At 45.3% G+C, this 21,017-nt stretch overlaps 1 protein-coding gene across 2 annotated transcripts in view; it reads right to left on the bottom strand.

Moving 5' to 3' along the window:
* Positions 1-21,017, bottom strand: part of AMOT (angiomotin) — a 63,023-nt gene that overhangs the window by 20,252 nt on the left and 21,754 nt on the right. For both annotated transcript variants that reach the window (XM_036401955.2, XM_036401954.2), the window contains exons 2-7: positions 17,599-17,764; positions 15,284-16,202; positions 8,007-8,463; positions 6,461-6,605; positions 5,039-5,131; positions 2,366-2,511 (exon numbers count right to left, since the gene is read on the bottom strand). In XM_036401955.2, coding sequence (XP_036257848.1) covers positions 2,366-2,511; positions 5,039-5,131; positions 6,461-6,605; positions 8,007-8,463; positions 15,284-16,155 — 1,713 coding nt within the window. In that variant the 5' untranslated portion in view covers positions 16,156-16,202; positions 17,599-17,764. The remainder of the gene's footprint in view (positions 1-2,365; positions 2,512-5,038; positions 5,132-6,460; positions 6,606-8,006; positions 8,464-15,283; positions 16,203-17,598; positions 17,765-21,017) is intronic.

The following is a 21,017-nucleotide window of genomic DNA, read 5'->3' as shown; positions in this document are numbered from 1 at the left end:
AACATTTAAAATCAGTTACAGTCACTTATAGCTTATAGCTCTTCCTAGAATGGAAATATTCATTTATAAAGGATCTGGTGCACACAAGGCAAGGTTACTCTGCTTCATAGGAAGTCAAAATGGAAAGGGTGAAAAGAAAAGGTGAAAACTTACATTACAGGAGGCAACAACTGAAATATGCATCCCCCCCTCAGGCCCTGAGCCAGAGTAGCTGCCAAACCTGAGCCTAAGAAACTCCACCCTCTGCTGCAGGACCAGTTTGGAAATTCCTCACACTCACAGGGACTAGTCACTCAGATTAACCTGGCCAGAATAAAGAAATAATCCACTAATTGTTCATATCTCTTGGCCACTGAATGCCACTAACTCAGAATGGTGTTTCCAGCTTCTTCTAAAGGTGCCCTGAGCTCTGAGCAGCTCCTTGGCTGCCTTTGGGGATTACCAAACAACCTGGGGATTGGAGAACTTTCCACAGTTCAACACTAATGAGGCAAGAAATGCGTTGTAATCCTAAGTATTTCATTAAAGAGTGATTTGGGAAACCTGCAAAAGTGACTCTTTACCATTTGTTTCCCCTTATTCTCTCTCACCTCTAGGAAAAAGCAGAGTTAATTCCTGCTCCCTCACTGAGACACTTCCATATTTATCTACAGCAGGAAGGGTGGCACTTCCTGCACACCCTGGGATTCGAGCAAAGGTTGGATGCATGTGACCACAAGCCCTCATGCAGATCATTTCACCCTGGATCTGCCTGTGTGTGCTTTTTAAGCTATCATGCAATTTAGCCCAGAGTGACTTCCCTATTTCACTATTCTACCTAGGCAGAAATACTTTGCCACAGCACTGAACTCAATTCTTCTAGTGAAACAAGAGCAGTCTTTAGACTTTGGAAAATAAAACATATAATTATTATTACCCCTCAAGGCTTCAACTTTACTGTGAGGGAGCCAAAAAGAGTGCCTACACAGAGGTTCAACCCAGCCAAGTGCTGTGTGTGCTGGCCCAGCTGATCAGAGCACCTCATCCACATTGACTCCAAGCATTTTCCAGGGAAACCACAAGGATGTCCCATGTACTTGGAGTTAGTGACCCATCAGACTTTTAAATAAGGTGCTGAAATTTGAATGAAAGCCAAAGAGCTGCAATACATTGCAGAATCAATGAGAGAATAGTTTGAGAGCTAAGGAGAGCCATGGCAGATGTAAATTACCCTATAACCTAATGCTCCCTCTCCCCTGAGTGAGTGCAAGTCAGCCATGGCAGGCTAAAAGAGGTTATGACAGCAGATAAACCCACAAGAACATCCTGAATGGCAGAGCAGGTCCAGAGGAGATCCAGAGGGACTGAGGGAAGGTTTCCATGGAGAGATTAAAGGAAGGGCAAAAATAAAGGACACCAGGGAGAGACACAGGAAGGTTCAGGGCAGGGCTATTGAGGCAAATCCAGAGCTCAGAGAAGAGGAGGCTAAAACTCAGGAATGAGCTACGCCTGTACCTGGGAGAGGAGGATATCCACTTAGTATTTGATCATTCCTCCTCTGTTGGCACAATGGGATCCTGAAGGGAGAGAGAAGTAAAAGCAGACAAGGGGAGGGTTTGAGGAATGTCTCTGAAAGCAGCAAAATTCAGGTGGACATAGGCACAGTGCCCAGCTGAGTGCTGGTAGCCAGGGAGATGGCAGGGTTGGAGAACAAATCTGCAGTGAGGAAGTGTGCTTGGTCAGGAGATTTCCTCCTGAGACTCTCCATGGAGGAAGAGTAGGAGTAAAGGAAGCAGAGGCTGGAGTGGGAAATGGGGCCTTTGAGAGGAGAGCAGGAGGAAAGGACGGACATCGTGACGCAGGAGGGACAAAGGTGAGAGCCACGAGTGGCAGGGACAAGGCTGCAAAAGAAACTGCTGTGAAAGCTGCCCAGCTAAGCAGCTCAAATGTATTATCCCCTCTTGGGAGGAAAGGCAGAGAAAACAACTAAGGTCATGCCCAGCTTATTACAATGCTGGGCACACACGGTGATCTGCACTGTCCCCACACCTGGCAAAGGGACAAGCCACATTCATCTGATATTACTTGAAAGTCCATCCAGATCTGAATTTCTGCCAAGTTCAGCAGGTTTCCAGGGCTGAGATTCACTTCCAGCCCACTTTTACAAGTTAAAACCAAAAGAAAACAAAATATGGCTGCTTAGACAGAAGCATTTCCAAGGAAATAGAGATTTGTGGCTTATCTGTTTAGCTAGTCAACACAAAGCTAAGCCGATAGAAACAGCTTGGAAGAAAGCAGATTTCCTTATAACTTCCACAAGACAATTCCCACAGCCACTTTTGCTGGCACACAAGCTACCCTGACTCCTCTTTCTCAGCATTCTTACCTCCTCCTCCAGTTTCACCACCTTGGCCTGAGCGTTGTTCAGGGCCTGGTCTCGGATCTCGATGTGTCTCCGCTGGTCCTCGTTGGTGGAGCGGGCAGCAGCCAGCTCTATTTCCAGTTTCTCTTTTTCCCTCTGTGTTTCCTTGTCTATGGATAAAAAAGTGATAGTTGTCAATGCACAGCACTGGTCTCTGCCCAGTTTTCAGGAGCCTTTCACTCCAGAGGTGAAGGGAAGATTGCAATGGGACTTCTCACAAGAAAGAGAATGCAAATCTAGTGCTAAGAGGGAAAAGAAAAGGACATGGCTTTCAAGGAAGAGAAGGACCTGCAATCCTGAAAAACAAGTAGAGTACCTTCAAGCAACAATGTGCCACAAAGATAGTGAGAAGGAACAGAAGGTGCATCACTCAGTACAGTTACTCAGGTAATTTGCTGTGATTATACAGATGGTTAGTGAAACTTGGCACCTCCTCATCTCTGAGCTTTCAGCAGTGGAAAACAAACTGAGTAATTTTAATATCTCAGGCTGGGGAGAGAGATAGCAGACTGGTGTTCCTGAAAAACTTGTGTTCCTTTTTTCCACACTGACCCCCCAAACTGGAAGGGGGTTCTGTCCTTTCTCAGAGCAATACCTTCAGAGGAGTCAGAAAACAAATCACAAATCAGCAGTAAGAACTCCTCAGTCCTCCTCTACTGCCTGTAAAAATGACCCTCTGGGCCAGAAGTGAGGCACATACATCTGTTCTGTCCCTTCCCAGAGCAGATCTGCCACCCCAAACACAGCAGCTCATCCTTTTCTGCTGCTCTCCAGGAAGAGCTGGAGCAGCAATGCTGAGTGTTGCAGGAACAGGGCACTGCCTTCATAAAAACATAGATAGGATAAAAATAATTGGAGACTGGAGAAATTATCACAAAGGGTGTAAGGCAAAGCCACAACACAGAGCTGATGTCCTCTGTGTATGTTGCCATTCCCAGCTCAAGCCAACCAGCTCCAAAGATAACATTAACCCACTTGCTGCATACACAACCACAGAATACTCCCTGGAGTGATCTACACCCAGCACTGATGACACCAGAGAAACTGCATTCCAGAAACCAATATCCCACGACAAAGGAATGAGGACAAGGAGTGGAAGGCTTGAAAAACAGGAACGAGGTGCTGGGTGTTAGGACAGACTGCATATGGAGCACACAGGCCCATTTGTGCAAGCATGTGCATAACTATATTTACAGGACCACAATTACTCCTTTTCTTCTGCCAGCAAAGAGCCAGGAGCAAAGCTTTAGCAACACAGAGTAGCTAAAGATTCCCTTCTGCCAGGGAATCAACACAGCCCACACACTGGTTGCAAAACAAACCTGTCCACCAACAGCACCCAGAGCTCTGCAGAGCAAAGCCTGAGCCAGCCCAGGGCCAGCCCAGGACATAAGGACAAATGTCATCATCACATGATGGGGTTTTTTTTTGCCCATCTTCTCCCAGCATTTCTCCTCCACCCAGGAATGAGTTGCTGCCAGTGTGAGCACATTGCACTGTACTGCAGAGACTGAGCTGCATTGAGACAGGGTGGCACTGTGCCAGCAGGTATAGTCAGTGCTACCAGGCTGTTTGTTAATCTGGAAATGCTTGCAGAGAGGCTTTTGGAGGTTTTGTTGCACACTTTTCTCCAAATGAGAACTGCTTCACTTGACAAGTCCCTGCAGCACCCCTAGAAATGCTGGGACTGATTAAATGCAGGACTGTGGCTTCCAGGTTCATCCAAAAGGAGAGGCCACACAGCTTTGACCTCCCCAGTTTCTGGGTGCACCTGTGAACCTCAATGTCCACCAGCAGAAGGAGAAACTAAACCCCCAGACTTCCCAGTACCACCAGGAGTTTGGAATTCACTCCCTGACAGCCATTTGCTTGCAAGGCAAACCACAAGGAATAAGCAAAAGATGACACAAGAGAGGGACACCAGAATCTGTCAGGGTAGCTGCAGTGTCTATTACACCACAGAAAAACTCTGTTTTGCAATTTTATTGCACTACCTTTTTATATAACAATTGGAGAAAAGTGAGCATTGTCAGAAGGGTGGAGCACACTGTGGGATGAGAGAAAAGTTGGCCCAACGCCGTCAGCCTCAAGACATTTCAGAACAAAGGAAAAGCAGCATTTCACACCCGTCATTTTGGTTTGCCTTGTGATAAATCCACTGCTGTGGACAGAATTCCTGACCCTCACCCAGCCCAGCAGACTGCAGGAGTGTTCATCCCCATTATTTTTGCTCAACAGGATAGGGCAGTGGCAAATTAAAGAGGAAGGAGATAGGAGATCTAGCAGGCTCCTCTCCTGCTGGCCTTAACTCATGCCAGGACTCCTGTTGGCTTGGGAAGGTTTCATTTCAAAGCTTTCAAGGAATAAAACAGATGGATAAAATATGTAAATTATGGGGTAAACACTAACTTTATGGTTTAACTGAAAATTACCTATGCTCCAATATCTCTAATAAATCCCATCAGATGGACTTTAGATACTGACAGAAAAGGAATTCTTGGATCCCTCCTCCTTTCTCCACTGCCAGCTTTGGGCTGCCACTGCCCTGATTTCTGTGCTGATCATTAACCTGCTGCACTGGCCTCCCTCCCAGGTGACTGCAGCTTTCCACTGACCCACAAAGGCTGTGAAACTCACTTTGTGCAAAGAGCTGGGAGATGGTTTTGCGATTGTCTTCAGAGCCCTCAAACTCCTTCTCTGCCAGCTGCTTGTTGGCTGTCTCCATGCGTTCTGCAAAAAAAATCAATACAAGCAAAAGAAATAATTAACAACTTTCAAGCATTAAATTACATCTGCTCAGGGCATTCCTGATGCTGGGGGAATGGATCTGCTAATTCTACAGCCTATCAGAAGTTGGCACTCACTTTTGAAATGTTTTTAATTATGTCCTTAAGGAAATACACTCAATGAAACAAAAAAGGTTAAAGTTCTAAAGAAATTATTTTAAACATCTATAACACAGAAGTTTATTTTTTCAATTTATACCTTTATTTTTTCCACACAAATAAATCCCACCATGCAATTAAAAGATCTCTTATAACTCTCCACTAAATCTTAACAGGAGATTAAATTACTGTTGTCCAATTACCTGACTTGACGGAATAGTGTAAAACCCTAAAAACAGCTTAACAGCTCTGCTGCTCCAAGCTGCTAAAAACTTGTATCAGTCTGTGAAAATTAGAATGAAATGTTTATGCTGTGTTTTATTATGAATAAGATTATTTAAAGCAGGCTTTTGTGGACAGTACTGGGACATGTATGGGCTTTACTCCCTGGATGCAAACAATTTCTGTGAGTCTTAGTAAAAGACATGAGGCAGTGAGAGCATGCAGGACAATCAGAAGCCTTTCTTAAAAAAATTAAACTTACAGTTTAAACAACTGTTTGTGCACCTTCAAAAAATCTCAAATTGCAGATGATTTCCACCTTCCAAACTAATGCTTAAACTTTTCCCCCCAGTAAGGTCAAATACCACTCAACACCACTCTGCTGCCAGCCGTGGGGCTGCCTCAGCCTCTTAGCAAGAACCAGACACCAAAAACAGTTCACTCTGGAAGAGGAAGGGAGATCCAAAAAACCAGATGCCTACACTGATAAGGAATGACAAGACCTTCAGGAAGAACAGACACTCTGCAGTTTGTATGTCAGTGCAAAAAGGGTCACTGGACAGGAAATAAAGTGAACGTGCCTGGGGTGGGATTAGGCAGTCAGCAAAACCTCTTTCCATTTGTGTAAACTGAACAAATTGTACAAATTGTCTCTAGGATATAAGACATGAGAGAATTCCAGGCTTGCATCTGGTTTATGGTATTTGGCTTATCACATGTTTCTTGTCAATGAGAAACAGGCTGGAAATGAAAGACTGCAGCCCTCTCCTAAACCTGTCTTTTCCATTCCTCCAGCAAGTGCTTAAAATCTCTGACTACTGAATGCACCTGAGTATTCTGTCATATTCCAGTCATGTCAGACACTGAATTCTGCAGCAAAACTCTGTCCTGCCAAGTAAGTATAACAATAAAAACCCCCAGCATTGAAGAACAGAAGTTTTACTTCAATTACCTCTTAGATCCCTGTTGAAATCATGAAGCCTACGAATTTCTCCTTCCAGTTTGTTTCTCATGGCTTTTTCCAGGGCATCCCGCTTAGAGGATGATTTCTCTAGGTTTTTGTAGGCCTCTGAAACTTGCTGAATTTCTGTTTCCAGCTGCAGTGGAAGAGAAAACAAGCACTTACTATTTTCCACTAACAATTTCATTGTCTCAGACAGGAGATTACTTTGTCTCAAGTGTTCTTTATTGAGGGAAACCTACACTTACACACTAAGTAAAAGGAAGTCTCAGGTCTGTGATGAATCCCTCTATAGAAAGAATACCAGTGGCTGAATAATTCTGCAATAAAATATGCTTTATCCTTCCTTTAGGATATGCTTTATCCTTCAGTGTAAAGCTTCTCTGATCACCCAGAGCAGGTGATTCTCTCCTAACTCTCCTTGCTGGGCATGATTTGCTATGGAAGTGTGGATCCAAACCATAGCAAACCCCATCAGCACTGTCTACAGCAAGTGATCAACAGGGAGGTGGAGGGAAGTGCATTTGTATCCTTCTGTCATTATCAGGAAGCTGTCAAACAATTCTCTCAAGTATTTCCTGGCCAGAAACATTCCAAAAAAATACAACCAAACGAACACATGTCCCTGATAAGAGGTAACATGGGGAATAATGAGTGTGGAAAGCCACACTGGTCACCTGAACTCAAGGACAAGCAGCCACACATTCTTCTGGCCCCCAAACACAGCTCAGTGCAAAGAGTACAGCAAGGCCCACAAAGTCCTAAATTGCTAAGCAGTATCAGCTTTTCCACAGCTGCAAGGCAAAAGCAAAGCTGACCTGCTGCCCAGCTTTAAACCACTGGTCATCAAGAAGTTATTTCTGTGAGACAGCATGAAAATACCTCCACACATGCACGTTAATGATGGGTCTCACTGGGGTATTTCCTTTTAAATGTCTTAGCATCATTTATTCTGCTTGTTCCATAAAGCCAAAGGTGGCAAATAGCTGGGTCCAAATCAAGACATTAAGTTTTCATGGAAATTGTGTGGTGTTGAGAGAGAGACAAAAGGAGTGTTAGTCCCAGTCCTGCAGTCCAAATGTCTTTAGTGTAGCCATAGCAGCACTACTTGCCCTGCACACTGTGGTGCCAACCCGTTTTGTAGCCATGTCCCCTGTGCCTCCTTGAGTGGCTGTGGTCTCCTGCCACCCCAAGCAGGCCCTTCCTGCAGCTCTGAAGTCTTTTTGGGAAAATGCAAACTGCTGCTATCCTGGACAAGCCTTAACTTAGCCAAGCAGTCAGCCCCTTCAGCAGCAGAGGAGGAGGATGTGCTTCTGAGCATGGTCAATGAACTGTTAGCAGAAAACTGAAGGCTTTGATTCCATCTTCTGCCAATACTTCAAAGGCACAGGAAACAGACTAATCAATCTGCATACCAAAGACTCTAAAGTACCTCATCAATCCCTTCAGCAAAGGAATCCAACACTTGCAGGTTAAATGATTCAGTCAGGGACTAGACCTAGAGACAGAAGAATGCCTGAATTGCACAACCACCCACCTTCTGCAGCCGGGCCACCTTCTCATAGCAGCCATCCAGCTCCTGCCGCAGGGACCGGTTCTCCTCGGACAGGATTTCCACCATTTGCTGGGCCCTGGACACGATGGCAAAAGGATCCACTTGCACCTGCTGGTAGGGGGAAGGGATCTGCTGGGCTCTCATGGAGTAGGAGTCTCCTTGCTGCTGCTGCTGCTGCTGGGGGCCCAGGAAGGGCTGGCATAGTCGGTACAGATCCCCCTGCTGCACTGGGTTGGACAGGAAAGGCTGCTGGGGCCGGGGCAGAATGCCAGGATCTGCCTGGCTGGGAGTCAGAGGTTGCTGGTGCTGGGATGGGGACAGCCTAGAGGGTGGTGGAGACTGGAGCAAAGTCAAAGATCCCAGGGATGTCAAGGAAGAAGTTGGGCTGTGGTGGTGAGGTGGTCTCTGTTGTAACTGCAGCTGCACATCTGGGTTCTGCCTGGAAAACAGAGAGCACAGGCTCCATCACAGTCATGCAGAGCAAGGTGCACAAACCAGGGACAAGGTGTGTAGCTCCCATGCACAGGTCTTCCCATACAAAAGGCTCAAGTGAGGCTTTCTTCCATTTTAGAAGTCTGTTTTTAAAAAGCATTTCAAAATCAAATCTTTAGCAGAAAATTTATTCTAAGGGCATGAAGGTGTTTCCTAGAAACTATTTTTTTACAGAAATACTAAGAGAAAGTGCATCAACAATTACTGGCCAAAATTATTTTTGTAACTTTTCTCCACACTTCGTGGATAGAACTGCTCAACTAAGGACTGCTAGGAACAGGCTCTTTTGTTCTGGCCTTAAATTTGCCATCTGTCATCAAGAAAACAATTCATTTTCTTCTGCAAGCCAGGATAGAGAGTTGAAAGCATTGCTAAGCTTGATGCTAGTATTCCAGCATCACTGATCTGAGCTTTCTGAAATATCAATCAATAAACTGCAGCCTGGCTAAATGAGACAAATAAAGGATCTGAAAACCAGTCTAAGAATCAGAAGCAGCACTTCATTCCAACCTGCCCTGTCCTTTGCAGTAGGTGTGCTTACTGCTCCTAACAATAACCTCTGCAGGCTATCAGAGACACATCTAACAATCTATAACCTGCCTGAGTCCACCACAGAACTAAATCCAAGCTACACCCTCTCACATTTCCCAGGCTCTGGAGATCCCCAGCTCAACTCCTGCTGCATCAGCCAAGTAAGAAGACTGTGTGGATTTATCATGCTTGGATGACCTCAGGAGGCAGGATTTGCTTTCTCCTCCAAAAACATTCAACCTTTAACTTCTCTGGATGTTCTTGATTCTAACAGTTGAAATCCCTCCCTCTCCATGCTGCAGCCAGTCTCTTCTTGAGTATGAGCTCAGGCCAGGGCAGACCCAGCCTGGCAGCTCAGCGTGTCCTGCTGCTCTGACAAAACTCCCACCCTTTGGGATGCCCTTCAGCCCTGCAGCTGGAAAAGCACACATTGCTGTTCCACCTGGCCAGAGCTGCTACAGAGTACCCCCCTGGCTGCCTGTGCTCCCAGGAGGGACTCCTGCCCTGCAGAGGATGGACAAGGCAGCTCACAGCATGCCCACAGCACCAGGAACTGGCAGCAGTGAGCAGGAAGCTGAGCTGGGAGCTCAAGGGTTACACACAACAATTCTGAGCCCCAGTGCAAACACTCAGCACCAGCCTTCCTGCTCTCCAAGAAAGAAGGAATCACTCCTTGCACCCACCACTCACATCTGGGCTTTACTCACATCTGGCAGCAGCACAGGGGAGTTCAGCAGCTCTCAGCCCAGCACAGGGTTCACTATTTCAGCATCATGCCCTTCATGTCTCATTGCCCTGCTTCCCTGCAGAGAAACCTCCAAGTTCCCGTTCAAATTCCTTAATGGGGAAACAAATCTAGCCTTTGTTAACTAAGAAAAAACAAAGAATCACTACTCTAGCTACTGTTTCTCTCCTTCTACATTCAGGTGACTGTGGTCCCTGCCAGCAGCATCATTTCAGGAGCTGTATTTCCCCAGAAATGATCATTTGCAGCATGAGGATTTCAGGGGTCATGCAGAAGAGTGATGTGCAATTAATTTCCTCAGGAATGTTCCGTTTAGTAGCAGCAATTTGGTTCTTCTCCTCCCAGGGGGGCAGCTCTACTTATTGTTGCACTGATTTCATTAACTTCATTTGCCAGTTCTCATAATGAAGAATGAGGCAAAACCATCACAGGCCATGCTCAAGGTCACCTGGTTTGTCTCAGGTGGTTTCCTGCTGCTTTCTCAGCTCACCCAGTTGTGTGCAGAGTTAAAACTTTGCATCCTCACAAACCACTCATCTCCCTGAGTTTACTCCTTACCGATCACCACAGCTCTGCTTTGATGTTGTAATCAATTAGGGAATAACCTTGCTGTGACATTTCATCTGTGATGACCTACAGTGTTAGATCAAAAAGAAATACGTCGCCAGTCTGCCTCATGAGTGCAAAAAAACCAATTTTCAACCTACAAAACACTCTTTTCCAGTCTGAAAACAACCTGGAGCAGTTACTCAGGGAGACTGGTGTCAGTGAGTTAATCTTAAAAGCCTCATGAGGACGATTTAGATGCCAGTGTTAACATTTTGAGCTATTTGACTAAAAACATCTTGTTATTCTGTCAACAGAGACCCAGTGGCAGAACCTTGCCATCCTAAGCACCAATGAGATGAACAAAATAATGGTCAAAGAAACACAACAGCAGCACTTTCATTCTGAAGGGCCAGTGGAACTGACATGCCTTGTAATGATCCTTTTTTTTTTAAACCTATTGTAAAGAACAACTCTAGGAAATCATGGCTGAGCATTTCTAAACAGGATACATTTCCAAGAATTCCAGCATTTTGGCACTCACATCCAAAGCCTCTCATAGTTTTGAAATTATACCAATCTTGTGGGCTCAAGCTAGAACATGACAGCTTGGAGCCTCAAGTTCTATGGCATTACCAACAGCATTAGGGCTTCCAAAATGTCACAAATGCATTTATATTCCCAGCAGAATGAGACAGCACAGCTGGGTTAATACATCCTAAAAAATTATATTTAAAAAATATCATCTTTGAAAAAATTGCATTAAAAAGTCCTAGTAACCTCACAGTGACACCAGACTTTTAAAGATCTTGCATGCAAACTTTTACATGCACATTCAAAGAACTTTTTGGCATTCCCACTACTTACAATTTTGTCTTATAAAATACTTACATACATTTTGTGGGTAAAAAATACCTGGCTCTGGGATTTCTTTATATTAGCAAGAGAAATGAAGAATTTATTTCTCTGGTAAAGCAATTTTGGGTTGAGAGAGTTAGAAAGGCAAACGAACACAATTTGGATTTTTCAAGATTTTTATGCTACACTGCAAAATGTAAAGGTAAAAATGACTATTTGTGTCACTTAACAGTATTGCTGATAAAATAGTAGCAGAAAATTCCCTTCATGAGAGAATGAGTCCTCAGATAACCCCGCAATAGCAACCACAATTTTATCTGAACCAACCACTTCAGAAAAAATGTAGACTCTCAAAACACATATACAACAAAATTATACAATCTCCTTCCATTTGCCTCAGTGTCACAGAGACATGAAAAAACCAAATGCAGGAGGAAAACAAAATTCAGAGCAATTATCCCCACAAGTGTTTGGGTTTGAAAGCATAACTTTAAGGGCCACTTCTCTGTGCACCACGCAGGAATTTCTGCTCTCTGGCACGGAACTCCACACAGGCCAAGTACAAACGTGGATTTATGGCTCTGCAAGCAGCAGGGTGAGCTGAGCTTTTGGGGCAGGAAGGCAGAGCCAGGGAGCGAGGGCAGCTCTGCAGCCATGGGATGCTCAGGCTGCCAGGACAGAGGGACACACACAAGCTCTGTGGCACAGCAGCACAGTGGGCAAGGCCAAGAATGAAGGGACCAGGAAAGATCTCTGGCTCGTTAAGGTTTTTTCTAATGCCTTCCCAGCTTCTCCTGCCTGTTTCATGTTCAAGAAGCTCCAGTTCCCCTCCTGCACCGAGCAGGAAATGCTGCCCGCGGGAGGGAGCAGGCTCCACTCCATTACACAGCCGAAATCAAACCCAGGAATTTTTGTTCTGCTGCCCAGTCACACCTGATTAGCCCCCACTTTGATGCTGCTCAGGGGAACGCAGTGCACACGGTGATTTGCTAATTATGGGACAAATTCTGCAGACCTCCCTCTCAAAAACTTTCTGTGAAGTCGATGGGATTAATCACCACAGCAGGAGCTCAGTCACTTGGGCTCCAGACAGAGGATGGCGCTTGGATCAGAGACAAGGAGCTTCCTCTGCACCTAGAAATGCATCAGACAGGAGCTTCCTCTGCACCTAGAAATGCATCAGACAGGAGCTTCCTCTGCACCTAGAAATGTATCAGACAGGGGCTTCCTCTGCACCCAAAAATGCATCAGGCAGGGGCTTCCTCTGCACCCAAAAATGCATCAGACAGGGGCTTCTCTGCACCCAAAAATGCATCAGACAGGGGCTTCTCTGCACCTAGAAATGCATCAGACAGGAGCTTCTCTGCACCCAAAAATGCATCAGACAGGGGCTTCTCTGCACCTAGAAATGCATCAGACAGGAGCTTCTCTGCACCCAAAAATGCATCAGACAGGAGCTTCCTCTGCACCCAAAAATGCATCAGACAGGAGCCTCCTCTGCACCCAAACCTACATCAGACAGGAGCTTCCTCTGCACCCAAAAATGTATCAGACAGGGGCTTCCTCTGCACCTAGAAATGCATGAGCAGGGGCTTCCTCTGCACCCAAAAATGCATCACACAGGAGCTTCCTCTGCACCCAAAGCTGCTCCAGCCCTCGCTGTGCTGCCACAGGAGCAGCCCCAGGACATGGAACCCAAGGCACCCATGCTCTGCTCCTAGACTGGAAAGTTGTTTTCACAACCAATGCTCAAGTGTAGCTGAAGTATTAGGGAGAGAACTCAATGGAGCTTCATATGTGGCCAGCCCTCTTCTAAACTTTCTGTAAAATTTCCAAATAACAGCAGAGATGCCTCCGGCATGCCCGGTATTTACATTAAACCAACATCATTACCAACATACACTGTTCCCAAACTTACACCGCCCAGGAGCAGGTGAGGCAAACTGTTTGCAGACTGGTTTAAACTTACCACACAGCCCATTCCTTTCCCAGACTGGGGAGGGTGAAGCATGAGAATGCTGTGAATTCCCCAATGTTTATCTTGCTCAACGAGTTTTATTTAACCGCATCATTAGGTCACCCTCAAATTCCCCCGAACAATGAGGGGAAAAACCCGCAGAAAAGGGTGTGGCTTCGGGAGCACAGAGAAGGGGCTTTGTTTCCTTGACGCACAATTCAAAAAATGCACACATTTACCAACCCAAATGAATCCCGATAAAGGCTGAGCCGCGGTGCAGGAAAACTGGAGACTGCAAGGACACTCCTGGAGAGAGGCAAAAGCTCTCCCCGGAGCTGTTTGCCTTTAAAATCCCCACACCATCACCCAGCTGCACCTTTAGCAACACAGAAGGTTTCTTGTCTAAATGACAGTTTCTCTTACAGCATGTGGGAGAGGGAGGGGAATAGAGGACTCGCTGCCTTCCTTTGCTACGCTGCTCTGTAATTTATGGATTAGTCTTGCAATTGTTCTACTGCTCCAGCATTTGCCTGCAAAGGAAACCTCTCCTCTGTGCAGCTATTTAGGTTAAAAAGTAACCTCATTAGATTCCCAGTGCTTTGAAGACAAATTTCAGTTGCTTCCCCTACTGGAAACCTTGCCAGCTGAACCTTTCTCCTCCCCCTCCTTCCCCCCACCATGTTCTTTCAAAGCAGCCAGGATCCATCCAATACAGACAAAAATCACCCTGTCTAGAGGAGCTGACTGTTGGCGTGTTTTCAAATACCTCTCCCTTGAACAGCAAGCAGGCTACATCTCACTGCATATAATATAAGGAGTATTTCTGATGCAGCAGAACCACTGAGGAGCTCTTTCCCTGCCCCGTGTGCACAGAGGTTTGAGGCCTTTGAATTTGCAAAAACATTTGCAACGAGCTTCTACAATCATTACCCCCCCTAAACCCTTTACTTCCCCTTTTCCTGGCCTCTTTATTATTTATTTAGCCAGATCAAAGGGCCTTTTCATCAGGCTTGTATGCTGCTGAAGTCATTTCAGATCACAAACAATGGTGGACAAACTGAAAATAGCTCCTCATAGGGCTAGGGAGGTTCTGAGCAGATTCAAACTCCCTAAAGCTCAGACTCTGCTCCCAAATACTGACTGGTTTCTTCATGCTCCCCTCAAAATGTGCAAATACAAATTCACAGAGACCTCTCCATTTACATCCTCCCATTGCTCCTCTGAATTACCATTTTAGCTTCAAAATGAGGCCAAAATCATTACAGCAGATCCCACCTGGTGTCAGGCAGGGATGAGATGGTATGGGAATAGGTAAAGTGAAGCTGGGGTTTTAGCCCACCTTAATAAAACTTCATCTTCCCACACGGACATCAGTGTTTGGCTCAAGCCAAATCCAGCTCCTTATCTAGAGGGAACCAGAACAGGCTGAGATTTCAAATGATGAAGAAAAATGGCAAAAGCTGAATAAGCAAGCCTGGGATGAGGCACAAAGCATATTCCATTTTCGTCTCCTACACTTCAGTCCACTGAAAATAAAATTCTGAAAACTCTACAGGACTCTCAGAGGTGATTTTTGCTACCTGCACCATTATTGCTTTCATTCATTTTCTCCTTTCCTACGTGATGCACTTTTAAGAAAAATCTTTTGTCTGGCTGATGTAATTAAAGAACAACTTAAGTCTTGCAGTAAGTATCTGCAAGTTTCTACAATGAATCACACCATAACTTTGGCTTTTGTAGCAAAGCTTTTGTGAGGCTCTGGAGCCTCAGCATTGAACTTCCCCATACCATAAAATCAAGCTGGCTTGTTTTGGATCCTTTTTTTTTTTGTAAAAAAGCATCAGGCCTCTAGTCAGCTACTGAAGCAGGTAGCAGTCCTTCCAAACAGTCTGCAGCTGAACACAACACGTCATCTCACCATTAATGAAAATGGGGTCTTTGTGCCTCAGGAGTTTTATACTGTCATTCCCTACGTGGCTGTTTTAGTTTTACATTGTCATTCATGGACTGAGTTTTATACTGTCATTCCCTACGTGGCTGTTTTAGTTTTACATTGTCATTCATGGACTGAGTTTTATATTGTCATTCCCTACATGGCTGTCACAGGGCTTGTTTCAAGGTCTCTCTTACCTGACTGAGCCATACTCAGGGGGATGCTGATACCTCATCATAGGCCCATCAGATCTTCCCTGCTGGCTCACACGATGGTCACTATAGAAATGCCCCGAGTCCTGAGGCTTGCAGTTCATAGACGGGGTGGACACGTTTTTGTAAGGGTACTCTGGGGGAGGCCCCCGCTGCTCCATTCCTTTGATGCTGGGCTGGGAAGGGGGCTGCACCGAGTTCTTGTAGAACTCATTGGAGCCAGAATTTTTGTAAGGGTCGCTGGACTGCTGGGGAGAGAGCGGGGACAGCGGGGACAGCGGCGCGCTGGTGACGGGCGCGTGGGCCTTGACCCCGCTGGTGGCCAGGGACAGCTGCATCAGCCGCTCGCTCAGGGAGCGCACGTGGCCCTGCTTGAGGTCCTTCAGTCCCTCGTCCTGGTGCACCTTCCCCGGGCTCACCCGCTGCACCGTGGGCCTCCCCTCAGTCCTCATCTTCTGGTTGGTGACGCCCGTGACGTAGAAGGCGGCCCCGACGCTGGCGTGCGGCTGGCCCCGGAAATACTGCGACTGCACCTTGGCCTCCTCGTAGGTCGGGAGGTCCTCGCTGTTCTGGAGGCGTGGTGAGAGCTGCTTCTCCATGATGCTGTTGTCCACCTGTATCTCCTGGCCCTGGGGCTCCTGGCGGGCAGCATGAGTGACCAGCTGGTGCTCCTGGGAGCTCAGCCCTTCGTTCTGAGAGGCCGGGCTGCCGGTGCTGCTGAAAGGGGGGGCATTGCCTGTGGCTTGCTGGTGTAAGGCCAGAAGGTTGCGGTTGTCATTGGGGTTCCCGTATCGGAGCTGCTCCTGCAGCAGGCGCTGTAAGACTGTCGTAGCTGCTTGCTCTTCTGAATTCCTCATCTCAAACTGTGGTGCCTTTTGGGTGGAATGTAAAAGCTGCCCTTGACCTAAGGAAAGGAGACACGGTTATTAGCGCCTGAGCGGATCGAGGGAGAGATATTCAGGAGCAACGGCTTGAAATACAGAAAAAAAGCAGGTTAGATTACCAAAGGTTCCCATAACAATGGGGGTCATCAAGGACCGTGGAGACCTAAGAAGGACGTGCATGCCCAGGGGGCAAAGCCTCAGAAAGGTGATGAAAGGTGACTTGAAAGTTTATAGGCAAATCAATCCGCTGCAAGCTGTAGGGATGCGTGCCAAATACCTCAGACAGCATCTCGGGCAAAAAGGAGACGTGGAATTCACAGGATGATGGTAAAAATGCCTGAAACCTGTTTGCTTTATACTTGGGAGTTACCAACAGTGAAATACACTTCCCATATTTGTAGGCAGACAAGGATTGAAGTGTGAAATCAGCAACTCGTCGGTTTCAAGGGAAAGAAAAAAACAAAAAAGAGGCCCATTGAGATAGCATATGGTTCAAAAGAAGTAAAGAAATCTCTCGGCTTGGATAAAGCAATTCATTAATACCTAGTTAGCCAGCAGGTTTTTAGAGTTATGAAATGCCCAGAGTGAGATCAGCACCTCTTCTCCCTGCTGCAGAAAACCCCAGGCACGGTGCAAGTGAGGACTCGGGAACTTCCTGCTGTACAAAGGCAACCAAATGCTCACACATCTAAATATCCTCAGCGGAATGCATGCAAATGCAAGGGGAGGAAAAAGAGATGCCTGATCTAAGGAACAGAAAAAGACCTCTGAGTGGCAGGAAAAAACACTGTGTCCCAATGAGAGAAACACAAAGAGCCAATGTCAGGCACATCCTAAGTACAGATTAAGCCAGTGACCAACAGCAATTGCATTTTGCTCAGTCTCCCAGTGGAATCAGGAGTGTGTCATGGAAACTCAGGCCCACTGGCCTTGCCTGAGTTGAAATATCAAAAATTAATGATACCTTTGAGACATGTAACTGAAAGCAGAGCTCCTTTTGAGCTAGAACAGCTCAGAATAGAGTTCAGCCTCACTCGCTGGCCAAGCTGCAGCTCTGCCCTGACAGCAGAACACGTGTTGGTGTTCTAGCATTTTCTTTTGTCTCCTTTTTTCTGTATTACATTGTCCCTTAGCAGAAGGTAACTTGTTCCCAACAGTTTGTTCTGTGGCAGAACCAGGAGCCTGAAGGGTCTGCTTTGTGCTGCATCTCCACAACCTCCCCGTTTGCTCCCTCAGACCAGCCAACCCCTGCAACACAAGGACTCCCACTGAGCACACAAAAGCCTCCTGCAAATCTTAATGAAGAGAAAGTTAAAATCCACCTCATTCCAGGCTGCCCACCACGGCAGGAATTCAGGCCCTGTGAGCCGACCTGGAATGTGACTCCTTTGAAATGCTGTTTGAAGTGGCACATACCTTTGTCCTTCACTTGCAGTTCCCTGGGAAGGAGAAGCAGTTCTGCCACATGGGGGGACACACTCAGCCTTCCTCCTGCAAACCCAAGATCTCCACTCAGAGATGGCTTCAGGCTCCTCTTCAGCAGGCCAGATCACTTGATACTCTCCTCGCTCCCAAAATAATTCTGAGAAAAGCATTGAAAACATTTTAATCAGTAGATGAGACCCTCGAAATAATAAACCTTGGCCCACATTTCAGATTTTCCTTTTGTAGCTTCTTGTTTTCTCCCAGAGCCCAACAATTTTGATCCCTTTAGGATGAATGAACCCCCGTGTCCCCAGCAATCTACTCCAGCTGCTGCTTTAATCATGACCATTTCTGCTCCAAGATTAAATGTTGCCAAGTAATGCTTTGTCCCATCTGTGCCTCCAAGTGAAACAGTGATTAAAACCCGCTAATTCTTTAACTCCATTGTTTTATTTTTTGCTCAGAATGAAAGCTGCAGCACAGATGAGGATGCCCTGTGCTTATGGCTCCTTTGCCAGTGGTGCTGAGTATTTCAAACTGTGTCAGCAGAAATCCTCTGCTGGATGGTGACACTGTGAAATGCTTGATAAACTTCAACACACTGTGCCTCAGAAATGACTGTGAGAATGATCAGTTTGTGAATATTAGCTTTATTTTACAGACTGGGAGAGTCAGGGGAAGAAAAGGACACTGACAAGAGTTTATGCCAGAAATACATTGCAGAGCACAGCTCTAATTCCCAAAACACTCTTTAATTACATTACTTTTTTCCTTCAGAATATGAAGCAGTAAAGAAACTTTAACCATTGAGAGGAGGAGAATACAGAACAATTTGTATTTAGGCACATTACAAGAAGCAGTCACTGAAGGTGTCCTAAAGAAAAAGCAATGCAAAAGATGTGGAACGTGTTTGTGCACTCAGTGTGTTCATACTTTAAGGAAAGGCAATGAAAACAGAACTAGTGAAACTAAAAATATTCATTGATACGTATAATTTAACTTAATTTCCTGGAATGTTGCAAAAAATAAAGTGAACAGATGTAGTGAAGGAATGCAGACGTGGATACTTCTGTCTCTGACTTATTACAGCACAAATCCACACCCAACAAAAACTATCTCAGATCTGCAAGTTAAATACTTGAGGTGTCAACAGCAATTTCAAGGCACATGAACAATATCTAAGGAGAGAACAAGGCAGTGTTGTGTGGTGTGGTACTTCAAGATGGTGGTTGAAAAAAGCAGCTAATGTCAAATTCTTAACTGGTGACTTAGCTCGAGAGGGATATATTGAAAACAGCTGCCAGCAAATATGCAGTAAAGAACCTTTAAAGCAGGCATTAAAGATAGCAGATAACTAGAGCAATTTCTAGCCTCTTTTCCCAGTGTTGCACAACAGAAGTTAAGGATTCCTCATCCCCCTCACACCAGAATCATCACTGACTCTTCTTTTTGTAATTTTTTCTTAAACCAAGCTGCCCTGAGCAACCCTTTTTATTAGAGTATAAAAAGGCTTTTATTATGCAATATGATGCTGCCTTTCCACCCAAAGATTTCTTTTGTCTCAACTGGAAAAATCTAAGGAGGTGGTAGGGGGGAATTGTTTATTTTTTTAATACAAAGATACAATCCAGCTTGAGATTCTGCCTCTCTGCCTTAAAGATTTTTTTTCAACAGACAAATCCAATCTGTGCATGTTTAACTCCTTCAAATGCTCCAGGAACCATTTCACACGCAGAGCTTCACTCCTCAGCACTACCAGCTCATTCTGCTGAGCTGATGGAGGGAGGGCACAGTTCACACTGAAAACATTTGCTAGAACTGAATACTACTAATTTTAGTGTGGGTGTAAACTAGAAATCAACCTGGAAACCCAAAGTAAAAGGTGGGCTGAGATTCAATATGAAGATATTCTGGCCAACAAATCTGCTTTCTTTAAATACCAACTGGTAGCCTATTTTTTCCAGTTTTATCCCATTATTTTTAATTAACAAAGAAAATCTTGTGCAACTAACTTGGGTGGCAGCATTCCTGGGATCTGCTTTCTGAGCAGGCTGAAAACTCCTGGCAGAACCAGTGAGTTAACTTTTCTATTAACAAAACACAAAAATGAACAGTACAATTGGTGCTGAAGCCCATGTGTTATTTATTTGGACACCAAACTCTATTTTCTTGTCAGGCTCTTCCAGCAATTTCGGTTTTCACTGTGCCAAAGATGGAAATTAGTGAGATGCACTGGAAAAGTTGTTATGATAGAGCTGGAAGGAAATCGGGAAGGTTCTGTAGATACTTTAAACAGACATATTTGGGGGTTTAGCCTACAACTATTATGATTGATAGGGCTGAAATCAGACTGCCAACAACTCTGCCAAACTGTATGGATTGGATGGTGCACTCTCCATAGCCACAAAGCCTAGAAACACCTTTTCCAGTGGAAAATCCAGGTTTAGATCAAATCTCATCCAAGCAACCACAGTGAGATTTCCCAGGCTGAATCAATTTTGCAATTTGCTCCCAAGCATTGCAGCTCTGTCATCTTACACCTCATTCTAAACTCTGGTCTGAAATTACTGCTGGTAATTTGAGGGAAAAGCTCTGGAGGAAACATCAGAACCTAGAACTGGTAGAACTAAGACAGGAATTGCAAATAATGCTTCACCATGCTGAGATCAAGAATGGGCACAAAATGGGGGTAGTGTAGGTACTATTTAAGAAAGAAAAGCCTCATGTTTGCAGGGCATTGTGTAAAAACCCAGTAGCTGAGGCTTCTGACTTAAACATCATGTAATTATGCACAGGAACCTTGCCAGTCCCTCGTGAGGAAGGAAGATTAATGAAGAATTTAAAATGATAATACTGCCAGGCTGTAGGGAACCAAAGCAGCACATTTCTGTACAGCATGCAAATATTTTCCAGCATTATAAAAATAAACAAGCTTAGACAAGTGAGCGACTCACCACTGTTTGATGAGTGGCTCTAATGCTATAGCTCAATTAACCTGCATGGAGCAATAATAACCTCACAAGCAAAGAGAAGCATCTTTCTTTAGCTTGTGAAACCAAGAGGAATGCAAGAGTCCCTGTGAGGACAGCCTGTGCATACTTGCCCAGAATTACTGCTTAGTTAAGGAGCTAATTAGCTTACACATCAGGTGGGATGGGAACAGGTTCACCACCTCATCAGGGCTGCACTACAGTTAAACACTTTCAGTTTTACTCCTAAGTTTTGTGTCACTCACACCTGAAACAATCCAGTGTCAGACTTCAAACTCCAGCAGCAAATTCTGCAAAGCAATTTTGTGGTTTCTTAAAGGATGTGCTTGTGATACTGCCCATCCTGGCTGGCAGCAGGGGATGGGATGCTACCAGGAAGATGAAGTTTTTGGCTGGTTTTTAGGTGCTGGGCTCTCTTCA

This window comes from Molothrus ater, chromosome 14 (assembly GCF_012460135.2).
Source record: "Molothrus ater isolate BHLD 08-10-18 breed brown headed cowbird chromosome 14, BPBGC_Mater_1.1, whole genome shotgun sequence".
Taxonomy (NCBI): domain Eukaryota; kingdom Metazoa; phylum Chordata; class Aves; order Passeriformes; family Icteridae; genus Molothrus; species Molothrus ater.
Note: the sequence above shows the minus strand (reverse complement) of the source record. Positions and strands in the feature narration are given on the sequence as shown.